The sequence below is a fragment of the Argentina silus genome (genome assembly GCF_951799395.1).
Source record: "Argentina silus genome assembly, chromosome: 1".
Taxonomy (NCBI): domain Eukaryota; kingdom Metazoa; phylum Chordata; class Actinopteri; order Argentiniformes; family Argentinidae; genus Argentina; species Argentina silus.
This window is the reverse complement of record NC_139655.1, coordinates 16,861,927-16,880,976: the sequence shown is the minus strand read 5'-3', so window position 1 is coordinate 16,880,976 and position 19,050 is coordinate 16,861,927. Positions and strand designations below refer to the sequence as shown.

General features: G+C 42.6%; 1 protein-coding gene across 3 annotated transcripts; it reads right to left on the bottom strand.

Annotated features, from left to right (window-relative positions):
- Window positions 1–98: 98 nt before the first annotated feature.
- On the bottom strand, window positions 99–18,564 carry LOC310812422 (dipeptidyl peptidase 9-like). 3 transcript variants are annotated; one of them, XM_083680971.1, is made up of 21 exons: window positions 18,433–18,564; window positions 16,959–17,042; window positions 16,410–16,648; window positions 15,973–16,085; window positions 12,943–13,116; window positions 12,432–12,603; window positions 11,896–12,006; window positions 11,496–11,624; window positions 10,310–10,371; window positions 10,095–10,195; window positions 9,587–9,764; window positions 9,089–9,248; window positions 8,492–8,571; window positions 7,711–7,863; window positions 5,278–5,413; window positions 4,583–4,728; window positions 3,138–3,284; window positions 2,730–2,882; window positions 1,941–2,083; window positions 1,370–1,481; window positions 99–1,084 (listed from the first exon to the last, which is right to left on the bottom strand). In XM_083680971.1, exons 2-21 carry the CDS (start codon window positions 17,012–17,014, stop codon window positions 992–994), a joined length of 2,658 nt encoding a protein of 885 aa, XP_083537097.1. In that variant the 5' UTR covers window positions 17,015–17,042; window positions 18,433–18,564; the 3' UTR covers window positions 99–991. The 3 variants fall into 3 exon arrangements, with proteins under 3 accessions (XP_083537097.1, XP_083537099.1, XP_083537098.1); XM_083680973.1 differs by having other exon boundaries at window positions 12,432–12,600; XM_083680972.1 differs by lacking the exon at window positions 18,433–18,564 and adding an exon at window positions 17,263–17,378.
- Between the last annotated feature and the right edge of the window lie 486 nt (window positions 18,565–19,050).

The following is a 19,050-nucleotide window of genomic DNA, read 5'->3' as shown; positions in this document are numbered from 1 at the left end:
ACAATGTCTGTGTAATTAATGAAATCTATCTAATCTCTATATGTCATTCTGTGATAAACAACATTATACCATTACAACAATATATACACAACAAAGAGGACATTTCATCATACATTTTATTCATCATCATCATGTATAAATTGTATTCAGGTGGTACAAAGCTGTTTAAGACTCCGCTGTTCACACTCACATCTTTATTGCAGTAAAAAAGGAAATACCAGCATGATCAAGTCAAGGAGTACTTTGGCAAATATCATATATGTCTTCAGAAGGCAAGCCGACACCTTGAGCAATGTAATGTGAGGAGAGAGAGAAAGGGTGCAAAAAAAGACTTTATTATGTCAATGAGCGACTTTACTTTGACACTCATTATAAAAGAATAAGAGTTCATAAAAATATTTTATCTTTTAACAATACACACTTAAAATAGCTAATGCAAAAAAGAGGCTGGTTTTCTTCCTTAAGCCATTACACTACTGTCATTGTTGAAACTCACAGTATGTATACGGTATGTATGTGTGTGTGCGTGTGTGTGTGTAGATTCCATTTCATATTTGAGGCAATCCATTCCTACCACTGACTTGAATGAATAATATAGAAGAAAAACAAAAACATTTGGCAAAAAATAATCATGGTTCTAGATAAGGAAAGAATGGGGAGAGTGATGATTGTGAGATAGGGTATATTCTGCAGATAGTGTATACCCTTTCATTCCACTGTTCAAGGTGAAACATGATTACACTGCCCTAGATTACCCTCAGTAACCATACCCCGCCCAAACGCAGGAGCGTTTGGAGGAGTATTGCAGAGACAGAGAGAGAGAGAAAGAGGAGGAGGATGTATGCTTGTGAAGTGAGATCTCCAGTTCATGGTAAAATAGGGTTGGGTGTGGTTGCAGAGTGCCACATTACTGTGCCAGGGTTGAGGAGGGGGACAGGGGAGTTGGGTGTGGGTGGAGAGGGGTGATGGGGGGGAAATTGCCCCCTCTGTCTCAGAGGTATTGTTGTAGAAAGTGCAGCAGCATGATCTCATAGTGCTCTCCTGACTCAGGGCAGCGAATACTGTGTCGCTCGTTAGGGTAGACCTGTAAAGAAAAAACAGATGACTCCTGTTTCAGAAATAAGTTATCTTACACCCTAGACATTAGAGAGACATTGCTTATTGGGTTATCTATTTAGTAAGGTATACTTAGGTCTAAGGTATGCTTAGGTCTACTGGGTCCACTTATAGGCACAAGAGTTCAAGGTGAAGACCACTATGGTACAATGGTAGTTTTCCATGATATGCCTTTAACAGTGACCTTTGATAGGTGTTGAAAGATTTGACACCAATACATCAATTAACAATAATGTTAATAGCAAATACTAGCCTGTAGCTGATACGGCTTCCCAGCACGAATTATTTGTGACACTAGGAAGTTGGTGTGGAAAAAGTGCACATTCTCATCTAGGAATCCATGTAAGATCAGCAAGCGGTTTGGCCTGAGAAGAAAAAGAGGTTTTAAATGGAGTTGAAACAAATATAAAACCACAACCACACACTCAAACCAACACACTTTAGCTGAGTCTTGGTTAACTTTTGCATGCTCTTTCCCTTTTGAATGTATATGGAGTGAAATTGCACAGATAAATACACAAAATAGTTTCATAAAAAGAGTTGAAGAAGGTAATGTACAGTATCAATTGCAGTCAATTCTAAGCCAAATACTTCAAGTTTTAAATGGCTGAAAGATAAAAGGGGATTGATATAGAATTGACCCAGGCTGATTATTTCTTTTCATCCTAGCCAAACTAGAAAAGTGTCATCCACGCTATAGCCCTATAGTACACTTCCAAGCTGTTTGTATGTTTGAACTTCCCACATGGTCCCCTCCATTTCCCATCCCTGTCTTACAGTGTAGTGTTTGTGTATACAGTGAAATATGGAAATATGGGACTGACTCGCTGGGCAGCTTGTCCACGTGCAGAGCCACAGAGCCCTCCTCGTAGCCCTGCTGGTTGTTCTCAGGCACATCCATGTAACGCTCCGTGTAGCCTGTGTCGTAGGCCATCCACACAGTCACTGGGGCACCTGCGATGGCCACCTGAGAGGAAGGAAACCAGCATAACAGGTCACACACAGCAGAGAAACTTTGGGGGAATTGTTTCAAGAGTGTAGTGTTGCTTTTCAGAGAAATGTATACATCTCAAATAGTGCTGAATACTGTATGCAGTATACAGTACTTTGAAGAGTGCCACACATCCGTTTCATGCTTCCCTTGAGCATGGATTCTGGCAAAGTACGGAACCCATCAACAGTACAAGTAAGGACAAGTGTGCACTACTGACATCTGTCAGTACTGCAGTGTGCATCAGAGTACAACAGTGACACCATGAGGTCATACGGGCTAACAACACTCCTAGCATACTGCACCTGATGAGCCGCAACCGTGAATGAGAAATGAACAATTCTCAAAGTATGATCTTATAACTGGGGCTGTCTATTTCAGAAAGTTGTTCCATCTACCTCCATGTGTTTTAGGCCAATTCTCACAGTTAATACGACCTGTCAGTGACAGCGTCCAACAATCTGGGACTGACCCACACAAAACCCGACAAGCTATTGAGACTGGCACAACAAGTGCCATTGGCACACACAATAGCATGATAGCAAGTCCCTATTCAGTAGGGGGAATTGAATCCCAACGAAACAGTGCAATTCAGTCGGATGTCCTTTGAACTGGGATTTACCTTGAAGACATTGGGTCTCTGGATAAGTCCCATGAGGGAGAGGAAGCCTCCATAGGACCAGCCATGGATAGCCACACGACTCAGGTCTACAAATTTAAACCTCTCTGAGACATACTGCAGCCCCTGCACCTGGTCCTCGATCTCCACCTGGCCCTGCAGGCACAGCCACAGAAAGAGAGAGAGGTGGTCATCAAGAGATCTTAGTTACATTGTCAATTCACATGTGGATCAGATGGGTAAGACTCTATGACTTCACAACCATTCGCTTGACTTGAATTAAACTCTCAATGCAGTCTTCAAACATAAAACAAGTCATTTAGAAAAGAAGGACCAACAAATATCACTACCAATAAAATATAACCGTTATGACATTTTACAGCTGTAACCTTGCTTTCTAACCACTCTTACCATTTTGTTTTTCAAGGCCCCTTCAAACTCCAGACCCCTCTGACAGGAGCCCCTCCCATCGATGACCACAACAGCGTACCCCAGGGAGGCCAGTGTGTTGAGACGCAGGTACTTCATCCCCTTGAAGGAGTTATTCACCAGCTGGACCTAAAAAACAGAAAAACACATACAGTACCAGTCAAAAGTTTGGACACACCTTGCCAAGAGTGTGCAAAGCTGTCATCAAAGCAAAAGGTGGCTACTTTGAAGAATCTAAAATATCAAACATATTCTGGTTTGTTTAACACTTTTTTGTTTACTACATAATTCCATATGTGTTCCTTCATAGTTTTGATGTCTTCAATATTAATCTACAATGTAGAAAATAATAAAAATAAAGAAAAAACATTGAATGAGAAGGTGTGTCCAAACTTTTGACTGGTACTGTATATGAGGACAAATAACTCATAACAGAGCAGTGTTTAGATTAATTTATCACAGCGGACACATACTGAGAATTAAAACCAAGTTACTGAGCTATGACATGTTGAGAACAGGGCCCATAGTTATAAAGCCTCTCACAATTACTCATAAGAATCGTGCTTAAAGCGCAGTTATGACAGAGTAAGCAGTGGAAGTGGATCATCAAGCTTCTTACTCACACTCTGAGCAATGAGTAGGACCAACTCTTAAGAATTAATTTCTTCTCTATTTTACAACATATTTGGAGCCGTAAAGGACATTTTGATGACGTTCCTTGTAGTTTGCTCCCATATCAGATTTGCTCCAAAAATGTAATATCCAATGTTGCTGTAGTGACACTCTCTAAATTAAAATAATAACAAAAGAACATAACAATGCATGATGGATTCCACCTTTTTTTCAACTTGAAGGTAAATCATGTTTATGGTTCATTTTGGCAATACCATGTAATGTTTTTTGCAAGACGGTTAAGGGGTTACGTTACCCGATATGCATTTAAGTAGACTGACAGAGTTCTGCGTTGTCAAATGTTGTAAAACATCCCTCCTATCCTGAAATGTGTGTGTATTGTGCATACAGCCATCTATTGGTAACTCATAGACTACTCATAACAAGTTAGGACACCTCAAGGACTCCTACATACTAGCAGAGCTATGACAGCTTTTTTGTCTAATGAATCCTGATAACTTGCTTTTATTCATATGCGTAAAATTTGTTCCAAATATGTGTCACTCTTTGAATTTTCAAGCACTTATGAGCTGTTTCCTATTCTGAGAGGCTTGAGGTCTGGTTGTATTTCTCCCCCTTAAATGTTCACAGGATCAGAGTACTATAGGTGAAAGCAATAGGGTTGGAGGGCTATATAGGACCATGACCGTATTGCTTTCACCTATACAGTTCCTCTCAGGTCTGTCAGTAAGATTGTAGGATTAGGAGCTAGGGGGAAGGAAACATGGAACTGATCAAACAGAGAAGTGACAAACCTGCGGCCCTCCATAAACAAAGAGAACTGTGGGATGCTTCCTGCCAGGCTGAAGGTTGTGAGGCTTATAGACCATTCCATAGAGCTGGAAGCCAGATTTTCCTGGGAAGTCAAAGATCTCCGGAGGGTTGTAATCTCCAGGGCACCCTTTATTACACATAAGCATACAAAAACAAGTAGTTAATACTGCAGATTATTGTTTGAAATGATGTCATTGCTCACTAATTCCAAAATGAATCCTAGAAGACTAACTTGACTGACTGACTGACTCACAGTCCTCAACTCTACCCAACATTGCTTTCTATTGATTGCTCCTAAAAAAGATAGACGACCTTCACATTTGCTATGACAGTTCACTCCAGCAATTCAAATATACTCTTAAGCAACATGTACATGTACAAAGGCCTTGAACCCCAAAAAGATGATTATCTAATATCTAGATTTAGCTGGGTTCACCGGCAGTACAAAGGTTGCTATGAAACAATTTGTCCAATGACCTCAATCTAAGGTTTCTATTTGAAACTGAACCTATCCAGTCATGTCAGGTCAGAGACTACTACCAAGGAAGGGACTGTGTAAGGATATATCTCAATAAAGCAGTGGCACCGACCCCAGGTCCCTCTCTTACATACCTAGGTACTCTAAGGAAGATAGTTTATAAGGATATATCTTTCTATTGGAACAGGCCCTAATTACCTGGGGACTCCATCATGCTGGCCCAAAACTCAGGCACCATGTGTAGGGGGTCGCTCTCTGAGCCTGTCAGCTTGTAGACGTGGACACAGGGTGGCGTGCTGACGTTACTGTAGTGGCTGACAAACATGTCAAAGTTCTACAGAGGGACAGAGAGAGGGAAATATAGAGAGAAGGGAGAGGAGGGGATGGAGAGACAAGAAGGAAAAGAAGGGATGAGCGAAGGAGTAAGTTCGAAAGACAGAGAGAGAGTGAAAGAGAGGAAAAGACTATAACTTTAACTACCTGTTAAATAAGACTATAAGACTATAACTTTAACTTTTGTTAAGACTATAACTTTAACTACCTGTTAAATAAATAAAAACATTTTCTCTCTTGTATCTACTCCCCTGTATCCAGGGTATTCAACATGACAAGCTACAATGGGAATGGGATGCTTAGATATTCTCAGCTGTGAGCTATACCAGCAACAACAATTCAAAAGGAATAATAAGTCACGTGTTTCTGGTTGAATTACTCTACGATAGGAACTTGACTCAAATCTCTTCATCCTATGACAAGAACTCGGCCTATATCAAAATGTAAGGATTGGGACATAAAAGACAAGTTAACCACGCTGGGCACAGGCAGTACACGCAATAGACAGTGCCCTCTGAGCATCTGCCCTGGATGCGCACAGCTTGCAAAGGTCTGTTTCCCTGAGATAGCCTCCACATTTGATGGTCAGTTTGAACAAGGCTCTGTGCAGAATCACTGATCTGCAAATCCTTGCTGCAAGAAATAATAAACGATTGTTGATCAATATCAGCGAATCTGCGCAGTGCCTTGCTGAGGCTAATCATGGCGTGTGGGCACTAAATCAGTGTTTCTGTTCATGTGTCCTCCAGGCCTAGGCCTCATACACTTGCCCTGTATGTGCAGATGGTAACACAGCATGACAAGGGGCCTAAACACACCGTTGCCTGATTGAACCAGGCTGCTCCTAGGGAGGAGATCAGCATTCCTGTGAACGCCCTCTCTAAACTACTTAAGTTGCATGATCTGATGTGGTGCGTCTGACTGCGGCCCAGGTGCTGCAGTTTCAGGGCCCCAAATTGCTTCGACTAAAGAGTGCTGCACAACATATGAATAAAACCATATGCAAAGACCGTTTTGGGAATTCGGTGTCACCTCAAAGTGAATCTAACCCGACAAGCACAAACTTTGCACCAATATAGATGGGGCAGTAAATGGAGGATGTGCCAAGGGGAGTTGGTCAATTCAAATACCTCTGATGTTCCACATTCAATAATTACCAATAGGCGAAAATGTACTCTTATTTGATCATAACGGTCAGCAGTTGTCGCCTGTCGGGGGTAATCCCTCAGACGACCTGTACATTCTCTATAAATATGTGGAAGTAGGCCTTATATATATTCTCGCATTCTACATTCTGTAAGCCTAAAACATCAAATGACCAATGTTGCATACATTGATTGATTACAAATTAAATCATAGAACCGTTCATGTCTTTGATAGGGTATAAAATCAAATATATAAAACAATGTATACTGTAGATTATAGAAAAATATGCATACCTCCTTCATAGAAAATACATTTCGAGCCTTTACGCACAAACTAAAGACTCTATCATGTATTTCTTTTTACCTTGAATATTATCCATTGCATTATCCAATGAAATTATATAAATAAATGCATGTAGGCAATTGTAAGACAGGTAATTACGGTTATGACTTGGGGTTGCAAGAGATAAAAGGAGAATTGGCTATTTATTTAACTGATGCAAATGAAAAAAAAAAACTAGAAAAGTCGGGTTTATTAAACTGTTACAGCATTTGGAGACGTGCATCAGGTTGAATTTGGCGCATAACTGTAGCCTTATTGAGTGCTTAGATTATGATATCATAGACACTTCAGCTTATGGTTACATTTGTTGCCTACATCTGATAGTACGGGCAGTTAATTTGTCAACATTTGCAGTGAAATCCTGATCGGCGAGGATAATTTTCATAACATATTCAATTATCCCCACCCATTCATTGCTAGAGACCTGACCTCTGCCTGAAACTTTGCTAACCGAAATGATCAATTTAGTGGCCATGAGCACTAAAACATAGTGTTGCGCAGCACTCTTTAGCAAAAGCAAATTGGGGCCTTCAGTGTTAGGCTGTACCATCCCTATTTTGTTGGGCAAGATGCCCACAAAGACAATGGCAAATGCAGAAAGCGCAATCCAATAAAACTGGGTATACAGTAATCTGTCGCTGGGCCACTTTTTAGTTTATCTTTGCTGCTGTCTCATTGACTTGCTCTTTCGGGGGTTTAGGTGCAGATTTCTACATTAGGGTGAATCCTCCAAACTATGATGCACGCATGTGACTCCACACAAATCATGTTGTGATGTAGAACGGTGAAAAGCTGGATAGAATAGCCTACCTGGCTTATGGAGCAGCTGTGGGAGAAGCCAGGCTTGGTCAGTCTCACTACGTCTCCTGGGGACTCATAGCTGACCACATAGAGGTGGTGCTCCAGGGGAGTGTCTCTGGTCCCCTGGAAGTACACCAGCTTAGAGGCCTCGTTCACCCAGATCTAAGGACAACAGAGAGAGGGAGATGGAAAGGGGGAGAGGAGGAATCAGAGGGACCAGAGAGAGCGAGAGAGTGATTTCTATCATCAGTGACATGCATACATCCATTATGTCAATTTATACATCAGGGCCATTCAGACAGAATTTGTGTGTCCATTAAAGGGGCAATTTGAGATTCCAAACAACAATAGTCACTCCGGTAAATAGCTGAGGAATAGGGCTGGAGAAATGTTACCACTCTCAAATTCATAGATGGAATTATGGATGCAAGGACTGACCGTCCATGAGATCAAAATGATAGTTTTAACAATGTTTACAATTACATTGTTTACAAACAATGGAGTAAAACAAACTTATATGTTGGGTTCTGATAGGGTAAGACAGTTGAACTGAGCTCAGGCATTTCTTAGTTATATTCATCAAGAATCAATGGCTATTTATCATTAATTTAGAAGTCCAAAAATATGTATGTACCAATCCCAGATTGCCCAAGTCACTAATACAGTATATTGAGTATATACAGTATATTATATACAGTATATCTGTCCTTCCAAATGTAAACGTTTTTATCTGCCTCTGTCTGAATGGCACCATAAATACATCTGATACATAATTGCCTCTTGGGCTTACCTTGGAGCCATGCCTGGCCAACACCTCCCACTCCCCACTGGTCAGAGTCACCTCGTCCTTGATTGCACATTTAAAATCTCCTGCAATGAGACCAAAGAATATGGGACACTAGTTGACATTATACCTTAAAAAAAAGCTAACTGATCTGACAATAAATAGCCTGTGCTCTAAAACCCATTGAGGTGTTTTGCATTTGCAATTATAAGGAATCTGTTGAGTCGATTTTTGTCATGGCATTTGTGATTTTGTCATGGCATTGACGATCATCAGTAAAAATTAGAGAATCATGCTATCGTCTATTGTTGTTTTATGAATTGACAATGTAGGATAGGATGGCTCATGCCATTTGTGAGCAGAGCTAGCTCGAGGTCTGAGCCAGACGTCATATCCACTTCTGCTGCCTATAAGACCTTGGACACTCTAACCCTGTTTGAACATATCTATCCATCCATAGATCTTATCAGGCTAGATAAGGGAAAGCAATAAGTTAAGACCCTTAGTTTAATCTATCATATTACATGCAGATCAATGATTATCTGTAATTATCTGTAGAAAGGAGGGGAGGAAGAAGGGGTTACATCTTTTCTAATCTCTTACCCTCTGTGTGTTTGTAGTCTTCCGACCAGTGGTAGCAGCCAGGTTGCAACGTTGATGTGATTTTGTAAAGATGACTGAAGCCTGTTTTGGATTCATTCACCCAAATGAATGAGAACTCGTCCTCCGTCGTTTGAATAAAGGGATAGAAAATATCATGAACCTGTGGATAACCGAGAAAAAACCCCATTTCAAATGGTCGCTTCATTGGTTTTGACTTGCCTGACTATTCCTTGCAAAGCAATGAGCATACATGAAAATAGATGTTCTAAGGTCTAGAGGTGTCACAAGCCTACAACCTTTGAGTCTACATCAATGGCCAAATGTATAGTCTGGGACCAATTCGGCATAACACAAACCAGCTGTATACCAGTATCTGATAAAAGTCCATCATACAACTGGATGAAATTGAAGAGGCATGTGTTCCTTCTGTTAAATGGTCATGTTGTTTCCAGACTGCCTTGCCCATTTTCATTTTCATCCCCTGGCCCTTTTTCTCACATTGATCCAGATGTCAGTGGTCTCCTCATAAATGATGTAGGGGTGAGTGGCCTCAGCTACTGCCTCCAGGCTCTCCTGCCGCTGGCCAGGGTCCTCCGTCACAGGGATAAAGAGGGCTGGGGGCAGCAGGGCCAGCTGCAGCCGCCTCTGACTGCGGTCCAGCAGCACGGCCCAGCCACTAGGGGGAGATGGAGAGAACACACCCTCATTAACTGCTTCACACACACAAGTCACTTCTGATCTGAGAATGCCAAGAGCCTGCCCAAAAACAACCCTTAGCCCCTTTGGCCTACATGAATGATCTGAAAAGATTGGATCGTTATCAACTAGACAGTGGTATCTCCACCGTGTCCTCTGAGAGGCAAGGTGGAATCTCTGCCATCTTGCTTATACCTATCCAATCCTCTCAAATTTACAAAAGGGGGAGGAGGAGCTAGGATAGGGCCCAAATCTCTGTCTTTAAGAAGCTGAGTGCATATCCTGGGCAACATTATTTCGTAACACTCACTATTTGCCATCACTGGTCCATCCTGCTCGGGCAATGTATTCCGTCCCAGGGAACAGAGAGGTGAAGGGGAGAACCAGCTCCTTGTCTTGTGTGCTCACGATCTGGACACACAGAACCAGACAGGCACACACAAGCTGAATTACAAGGTCTCCTCATTATTAGCGCAAAACAATGAGCAGAGAAAGTGAGAGAGGCCTAAAACACATATTACTTACTCTGCCTTGATGGTCTGTCTTTATTTCTACTAGTTTGAGGGTAGTCTGGGGATTTTTACTGCCTGTGGATTACAACACTTACATTTTAGGAAAAAGACAATAACAGAGGCATCATTTTCAGAACTTAGATGAGACCCAAGCTGTTCTATCATAGCCTACAAGATTCTTACACTGATACTTGGCAAGAAAAACCTGAACGCAAGGACACACCAGCGCGAGGGGCAGGGTTGGGCAATATCTACATTTTGTTATTACTTTAGAAAATATCACAATATATGATAATATCGTTCATTGTTGAAGTACAGTATGGTGGAGCCAGTGTGAGCAAGAATGACTGAAGTGCAGCGCATCAGTGTATGGCTGGTGTCTGGCTTACTAGATATCTTGGTTATAATGAGGAGGTGCCATGTCTTTTTCTGACACCGGCCTTTTATGAAACAAACCGTGTATCATGTGTTTTGTCCCCTGAAACTAGCTAGCTGGTCTGTCAGTAATTTGGGTGTGCCTAAAAAGTTTGTGATAACATCACATCGTCACTATCATGTTATTACATGCTGGTGTGTGGATATGCCTGTCTCAAGACACCTTACTTTTTGGTATTAAGGAAACGGTCCCCTGCAATTAGCTAGCTTGTGTGTTTGCAGTTTAGTTGTGCTTAAAAGGTTTGTGATTATTAGCATGACTGTTTGGACCAGACGGAGGTGAACCTAGGTGCGTATTTTTGTTTCTAGTGGCCAGTAATAGCTGGACTGACAAAGGATACTGTAAAGCACGGTAAGGCGTCATATTGCAAAAAGAGAACAGGAAAGCTGCTATCGAAAAATCTGTTAAATAAATTTGAGGTTTTACTTGAGAGATAACTTGTCACTTCCACTACATGAGTAAGTAGATATTTCCGCATACTGCAATTTTACATACTGAATAGGGCCCACTAAACAATATGTATTATGGTTAGTATACAGTATATACTTTAAGAAGACAGGAGGCAATATGAGTATTCGGACACAGCTAAAGAGACGTTTTTACAACTTTGCCTTGCAAAAAGCGGGAGCACTTTTACAGACTAATTTCTGTTACAACAATAATATCACAATATGTCCCAAATATCATGATATGCTCTGCCCCAACCCTAGCGAGGGGTTCTAATCTGTGTGAGGGGGAATCCCCAGCGCAAGGGGGCTCTCACCTGTGCGGGGGTATCTGTAGGCATCAGCCTTCCGTTCCTCAAGTGCCGGAGAGGGCACATGAATAATCTCTACCTCAGTCTCATCCACCTCTTCATACAGCAAATGCAGGGTCTTCCCCCCATCTGGGTCTAAAAGAGGAAGAAAACGGGAGAGACATAACTAGAAATACAGTATAACTGGTTAAATGCTCTTTTATATGCATGCAGGTAAAGCTGGTGCAATAGCCAATATAATGTTTAGTGACAATGAGAATATTTGTCATATCAAAATTGGATGGATAGATGGATGGATAGAGGAATGAATGACAAGGTACTTTTTCGGAGTGATTGAACCATCTCTTCTTTGTGATGACCTGTCCTGCTCTAGTAAAAAAAACAGGGAGAAAAGTGCTGTACTCACCTTCTACAGGACAGGGACTCCACCAGTACCCAGTGAAGCGGTCAAACTCCTCCTGGATTACAAACGTGGCCACTCCAGCAGACTTTGGGTCTTCCTTCACATTATCCAGTCCTGAGACAGAGAGAGGGGAGAACACAGTAAAACATAACACCGCCTTATAAAAAACCCATTGGTTTTGCACTTTGGCTGTAACCGAACATAACACATTATCAAGACTTGACACATCCATAATGAAAAAAAAAAATCCCAGTTAAGAATTATCGAAAAGATTACAAACACTTCTCACAATGTCATATCTCACAACCAATGTAATTTGTCAACAATATGATGCTTTCCTTCCTCCCCTCCTTCAGAAGACCACCCATCTAACATAATCAGGGCTGGTATCTGACTGTCCATGTAACAGGCGTCATGCTGCAAAGCTAGCAATTCAATGGCGTGGTGGGGGCATTCAAACTTGAGGAGTGAGTTTACCATCGCAACTCTGTTACATCTACTCTACTGCCTTAAACACACAAAAAAACCTGCTCTCTAACCTTTGTGACAATAGCTGAGTCTCCTCTCTTCCCCAGTCTTGATGTTGGCCATCCACAGGTCGTTGTTGTTAATGAAGGCGATGAAGTTAGGTTCTCCAGGAGAGATCTTGGGGTCCATGCGGGTCCCCAAGCACTGTGTCTTTATCTCCACCGGCTTCATAGGGGCAGACTGCTAAAACCAGCACACACACTCTCAGCCATATGGTGAACACTTGATGATACAGTGAGATTCATGTTAATGTGCTGCCATGGCTGGTGTGGTGCAATTTCAGCACGAGTTCAGTTCTCCATCTACCCTACTACTCCACAAGATTTTTAAAGTCCAACAAAGAGCCAACTATACGTAAATGAATAATACCTGCTCTCTGATATTGATAAAACGGTAAAAAATGGTAGACTGCCTGCGTAGATTTCTATTTTAGACAGATATCGCATATGTGAGAATCTATAATCTACTAGTACAACAGCCTTTCAGCTTGGGTAGGGGGAGAGTGTAAAGGATAACACTCACGATGAACCCATTGTTGCCTCCATCCTGACAGTAGAAGAGGCTGTTGCTGGCCTGGAAGAGGAACAGACCACTCTGGGCATGATAATCGTAGGAGGTGATCCCAAACGCTCCAAGGCGCTTCCTTTCTCTCAACAGCTCCTCTTCCCGGGAATAGGCCCCCTGATGTGGTGTGGCCTGAAAGTGGATGACGACATAATCATGCCTTAATACAGATCATATAATAGCAATTATAGGCATTTGTTATATCATACTTTTTCTCAAACTCAATGTGTTTGACATTGTATGGGGGAAATTCACTATCACACACATATGGTCAAACAACAACTGATACTGTATGCATAGGGCCCGGAGTTAACCCTGATCAGGTCATGGAAAACACAGCTCCTCCGGCAGCGCTCTGTGATGCCTACTCCTTCTCTCATTCCCCTAAACTCTCTGGTCGAGGGGGTGGCACAGGGCTCCTCATCTCACTTAAGTGGTCACATAATGTCCTTCCCCTGTCACACCTGTCCATATCCACCTTTGAATTCCATGCTGTTTCTGTCACTTTCCCTGTGAAACTTCACATTATTGTTATCTATCATCCCCCAGGTCAGCTTGGTGACTTCTTGGAAGAGATGGATGTCCTTCTCAGCTTCTTCCCTGAGGACGGCACACCGCTCACATTACTGGGTGACTTCAACATCCAGCCAGAGAGGTTTCACTCATCTGGACTACTTGACCTTCTCTCCTCATTCGACCTTACCCTTTCACACTCTCCTCCGACTCATAAGGCGGGCAATCAGATCTTCACCAGATCCTCCCATACCTCCAACCTTACTGTTACCCCTCTTCCAGTTTCCCTCCCTGATGACCTAAAACCTCATCTCTCTCTCCTCCTCAACTACACCTCCTCCGCATCAGCTGCTAAAGCTTCTTACTACCATTCCAAAATTCAAGTCTCTCCCTCAGACCCAAGGAAACTGTTCTCCACATTTTCCTCTCCTCCTTGACCCTCACCAATCCAGCTTTAAGGCTGAGCACTCTACTGCTCTCCTTGCTGTCATGGAGACCCTCCACTCTGCTCAAGCTTCCTCCCTCTCCTCTGTTGTCATTCTCCTGGACCTGTCCACTGCATTTGATACAGTAAACCACCAGATCCTTCTCTTCACCCTCTCAGAACTGGGCATCTCTGGCTCTGCACTCTCCTGTTTTGCATCCTACCTGGCCGATCACTCTTACCAGGTGATGTGGAGAGGGTCGCTGTCCTCTTCACGCGCCCTCAACATTGGGGTCCCCCAGAGCTCCGTCCTAGGGCCCTCACTGTTCTCCCTTTATACCAAATCTCTTAGCTCGGTAATTTCCTCACATGGTTTTTCCTACCACTGCTACGCTGATGACACTCAACTCTTTCCCTCTTTCCCCCCCTCTGACTCACAGGTGGTGACACATGTCTCTGCATGTTTTGCAGACATATCTGCTTGGATGTCAGCCCACCACCTCAAGCTCAACCTTAACAAGACTGAGCTGCTCTTCCTCCCTGGGAAAGCCTGCCTTCTCCAAGACTTCCCCATCACAGTAGAGAACTCCACTGTGACCTCCTCCCAGACAGCCAAGAATAGACAGATAGATAGATAGATAGATAGATAGATAGATAGATAGATAGATAGATAGGTACTTTAATGAGTGGAAATTAAAGCGTTACAGCAGCATCACAAACAACAACAACAAAATAAAGCGACAATAGAATAAAATAGACATCTTAAACATTATATACAGTAAGAACAGTCCAGTGTGATTTAACATCCCCCAGCCTGACTCACCCCGATCAAGCCAGCCGGAGGAGGAGTTGTACAGTCTTATTGTGGCAGGCAGAAAAGATCTCCTATTGCGCTCCTTAGTGCAATGTGGTTGTAGTAGTCTGTTGCTAAAGGAGCTTTTCTGCTCTGCCACAATTTCATGGAGGGGATGGGAGGGATTGTCCATGATGGCCAGGAGTTTGGTTCTCATCCTCCTATTGGCCACCTCCTCCACAGTGTCCAGGGTGACACAGAGGACAGAATCTGCTTTCCTAATAAGCTTGTTCAGCCTCTTGGTGTCACCTTCCTTGATGCTGCCACAGCATACCACCGCGTACAGGGGTGATCCTTGACAACCATTTATCCTGTATGGCGAACATCACAGCGATAGCGTGCTCCTGTAGGTACTTCCTCTACACAGCACAACTCTTGGTCCAGGCACTTGTGATCTCCCGCCTTGACTACTGCAACGCACTCTTGGCCGGGCTCCCCACTTCCGCTATCAGACCTCTGCACCTCATCCAGAATGCTGCTGCCTGTCTGGTGTTCAATCTCCCCAAATTCTTCCATGTCACTCCCCTCCTCCGCACCCTTCACTGGCTCCCGGTAGTAGCTCGCATCAGATTCAAGACCCTGGTGCTCGCCTACCGGGCGGTAAAGGGAACAGCACCTCCCTACTTGCAAGCAATGATCAGCCCCCAAACCTCTGCCCGATCACTACGTTCTTCCACCTCGGCTGGCCGCTTGGCACCGCCACCTCTACGAGAATGCAGTGGTCGCGCTGTTCAGTCACGGCTTTTCAGTCATGGCTTTTCACTGTCTCGGCACCCCGGTGGTAGAACGACTTTCCCACTGCTGTCAAGACTGCAGAGTCACTACCAATCTTCCGCCATAGACTGATGACCCATCTCTTCAGGCTACATCTTGACTGTCCTCCCTAAAGACCTCTTCAACCCCCACTACCCCTCTGTACAGTTCCTCTACTGTTAATAATGAAAAAATCTAGCATTGTGACTGCCAATGGCCCCTGGTCCTAGCATAATTTTTCTTCTTATGATGACTGATGTATAAATGATTCACTTACTTTAGACAAATGTACTTGTTGTAAGTCACTTTGGATAAAAGCATCTGCTAAATGTCAAAAATGTAAATGTCATGTGGTCTGGATAAACTATGGGCCTATGAGAGGGAATATGTCATGAGTTGACATCATCCCACTGGGGGTCACTGGCCAGGAGACAAGGATATTCACCTGGAAGTGATCCAGCATCTGTTTCCACGACAGCACCAACAGGGCCTCTTTCCGGACCTTCTTGGGTATTTCTGAGTAGAGCAGCGAGTTCTCTCTGCTTCCATAAGGCATTCCTGATAGGATAGACAGACAGGACAAGATAGGGAGTTGAGGTTTGTATTTAGCTAGGGATGCAATAGCAATACTGAATGTTCTGTGTGAGTAAATTAATACACATGTACAGTAGTTGTCAGCAGTCCTGGGTCAAATACAAGTAGTTTTTGAGGTGTGCTTGAATTATCTTGGAATTTGCACTTGTGGGACTATTCCATTGATACAATTGTATCATGTAACTTAACAAGCTATTTTACATTATTAGTTTTGTAATGTAATGTAATTTTGTTATTACTATTTTACCCATGTCTGGTTGTGTCAGAGACAGGTAGAGAGTGGCTCACCGAGGTAGTACAGTCGATGGGAGTGGGGGCCAGACTCATCACTCTTCTGCACAAACTGGAAGTCATGGGGCGCTTTGTTGGCGATCATTCCTGAGTACTTCCTGCTGCAGTGGATGATGTCACGCAGGCCGTCCCACGAGTGTTTCTCCACATAGAACTGGGAGGGGATGTCCTCCATCTCCACCACCTCCGTGCTGTCTGAGAGCCTATCCATCGCCGTCATACTGACTGTCACACAACTGAGGACACACGCACACGCATCAGTGGCATGCACGATGGCACTTGCTTGCAGAAAACCACCACAAATCCAAACCCACTCCATTTTCTCACATACATAACCTTAAATTACATATAAAGGGCATGCATTGCACACAACAGAACAGACATTCTTTACTTATACAGACATATTTTGAATGGATGGAACAGGTTTTCAAGCAATCTTATCTACACAAAAAGTACATACACTGACAATAACTTAAACCATAAGTTCAACATAAGAATGATTAACAGTCATACTGCAACACATTTGAAAATGCAAGGAATCCATACCTTTTCCAGATACCCTCTGTTTTGTCTCCAAGTTTGACCTTTTTAACTCTATGCATTCACTGGCCAACAAGCCTTAGCCAAATTCTGCAAAAACATTCAAATTAAATAAGTATCAATCAATAGAAGAGAAACATTCTTAGCAAGCAAAAACAACTAAAACATTGTCTTCAAGCATGTGAATGTCAAATGCTTTTTATTTTTATTTATTTATTTTTTACTTATTCTGCCTACACATAAGTCTTTGTACACAAACATATGCATGCAGTAGTAGATTAAATAGAGGCATAGGGAATGTCCCACATACCACTGTGTGTATACTTGGATGTTACAGGAATGCAGGAAACATTTCTTTGCAAGCATTATAGGCCTAGTATAGTAAAGCCATGGTAAACAAATGAAGCCTACTCTGAGGAGAGTTACTATGTCACTGGGAGTCAGTATTGGAAAAGCTCTGAGGGCCCCTCTGTGTTGAGTGATGGACTCATGGTCTGATTGGAATTATTTTTCATGCAATCTAGGGATAAATACAGTACACTTCTGGGTGCTATTGCTACTCATTTACCATTTGCTTTCAGATTGAATTAAAGTGTATACAATGAATAATGACCATGTATAAACGCTCCTGTAACTTATGCTACATTTTCAATGGTCTGAGCTGCAAAGAAAACTGTGCTGCGTACATCCCAGAAAGCCCTGTTGTAATGGAGGTAGGGATGTTTCCATATCATGGAGACAGGGTGGAATGTGTGCTTTGTATTTGCCCTTTAAAGGCCTATAGGGACCGCACTGGTGCCAAATCCTACACCTACAGGTCATTAGGCTAACTATTCCCTCTTGAAGATCCGAAATGTTTTGATAGGTGCCATCTTTATGGTAATAATAGCCCCACATTACTCTTAGGTAAGCTAGGGTGGAGTTGACACATTGCTATTCTGTTCTCTCAGATCGCGATGCCGGTAGGTGTCTACAACATAATATCAATGTAATTTCCTTAACCTTTTGTTTATAGAGAATAATCATAATTCATTCATGAGAACTATATGATATGTAACAGGCGACAAATCTTTAACATTTTACATGTTAGCCGTCATTGGAATAATAGGGAAGGAAACAGGAGGGTCAGTGAAATCAATAAATGTTAATATCTGACCGGTAACTAACATCGACGTAGCTAGCTATCTTTGTTCTCATCATGTTGCAGAACCGTGGCTCAATATTTGTTTACCGATGTTTGGTATCGATGTCATCTTAACGTTGCATCTTGCTCATAAGTGTTACATCAAAACCGTCATCTATCGAGCTGTTATTGCTTGCTGCCTGGCTCGGATACAATGTAACATGACAGCTCTTTCCTGACATTCCGCTTTTACCAGCTATATATGACTCGAGAAGCTAGCTAGCTACAATTATAGCTGATTCCACCCCACAGCTGTCACTGCATCATGTAGGAAACGAGATAAAAGCGAATACTTACCAATCCAGCCACTATTTATTTTCTCAAAGAACATCGACTTTACTAGCTAGGTATTAAAAAACAAATATTTCTGACGCTAAAGGTTGTGTCCATGGCCCACAATACGGCCAGACGTAAACGCTGAGATCGCGAAGAATCCAGGAACCTTTAACCCGGGGGATAATACTTCGGTGGGTTTACAGGGCCGCACAGTTGCTGTTCAGTCGTGACGTTCGCCGGAATCATGCAGCACAAGCGCTGCACAGCGTTTAGACAGTTTACAATATTAACCATAGACATTTAAACACCTCAGGGGTTTAACTTATATAATCTTTGCCTATACCGATGTTCATTAATCAAGAACATTGCATTAGGAAATAAGCGTTTCAAATGACTAATTGCTATTATCTTTTAACCCCAACTCAAAAGCCATGAGTGTGTGCATGTGAAGTGTAACGTTTACCTACAATAATCATGTACCAATAACCCATTGTATTTCATATAGTGATATCATTTCTATGCCATCATTTCATTCCTTCACCGGACCACACCTGTGGAAAACCGTGGGACATGCCAGGGTTGGCCCATTTTGAAAAACATCTCTTCAGACAGTGTTACTCTACAGATTACATGCAATTG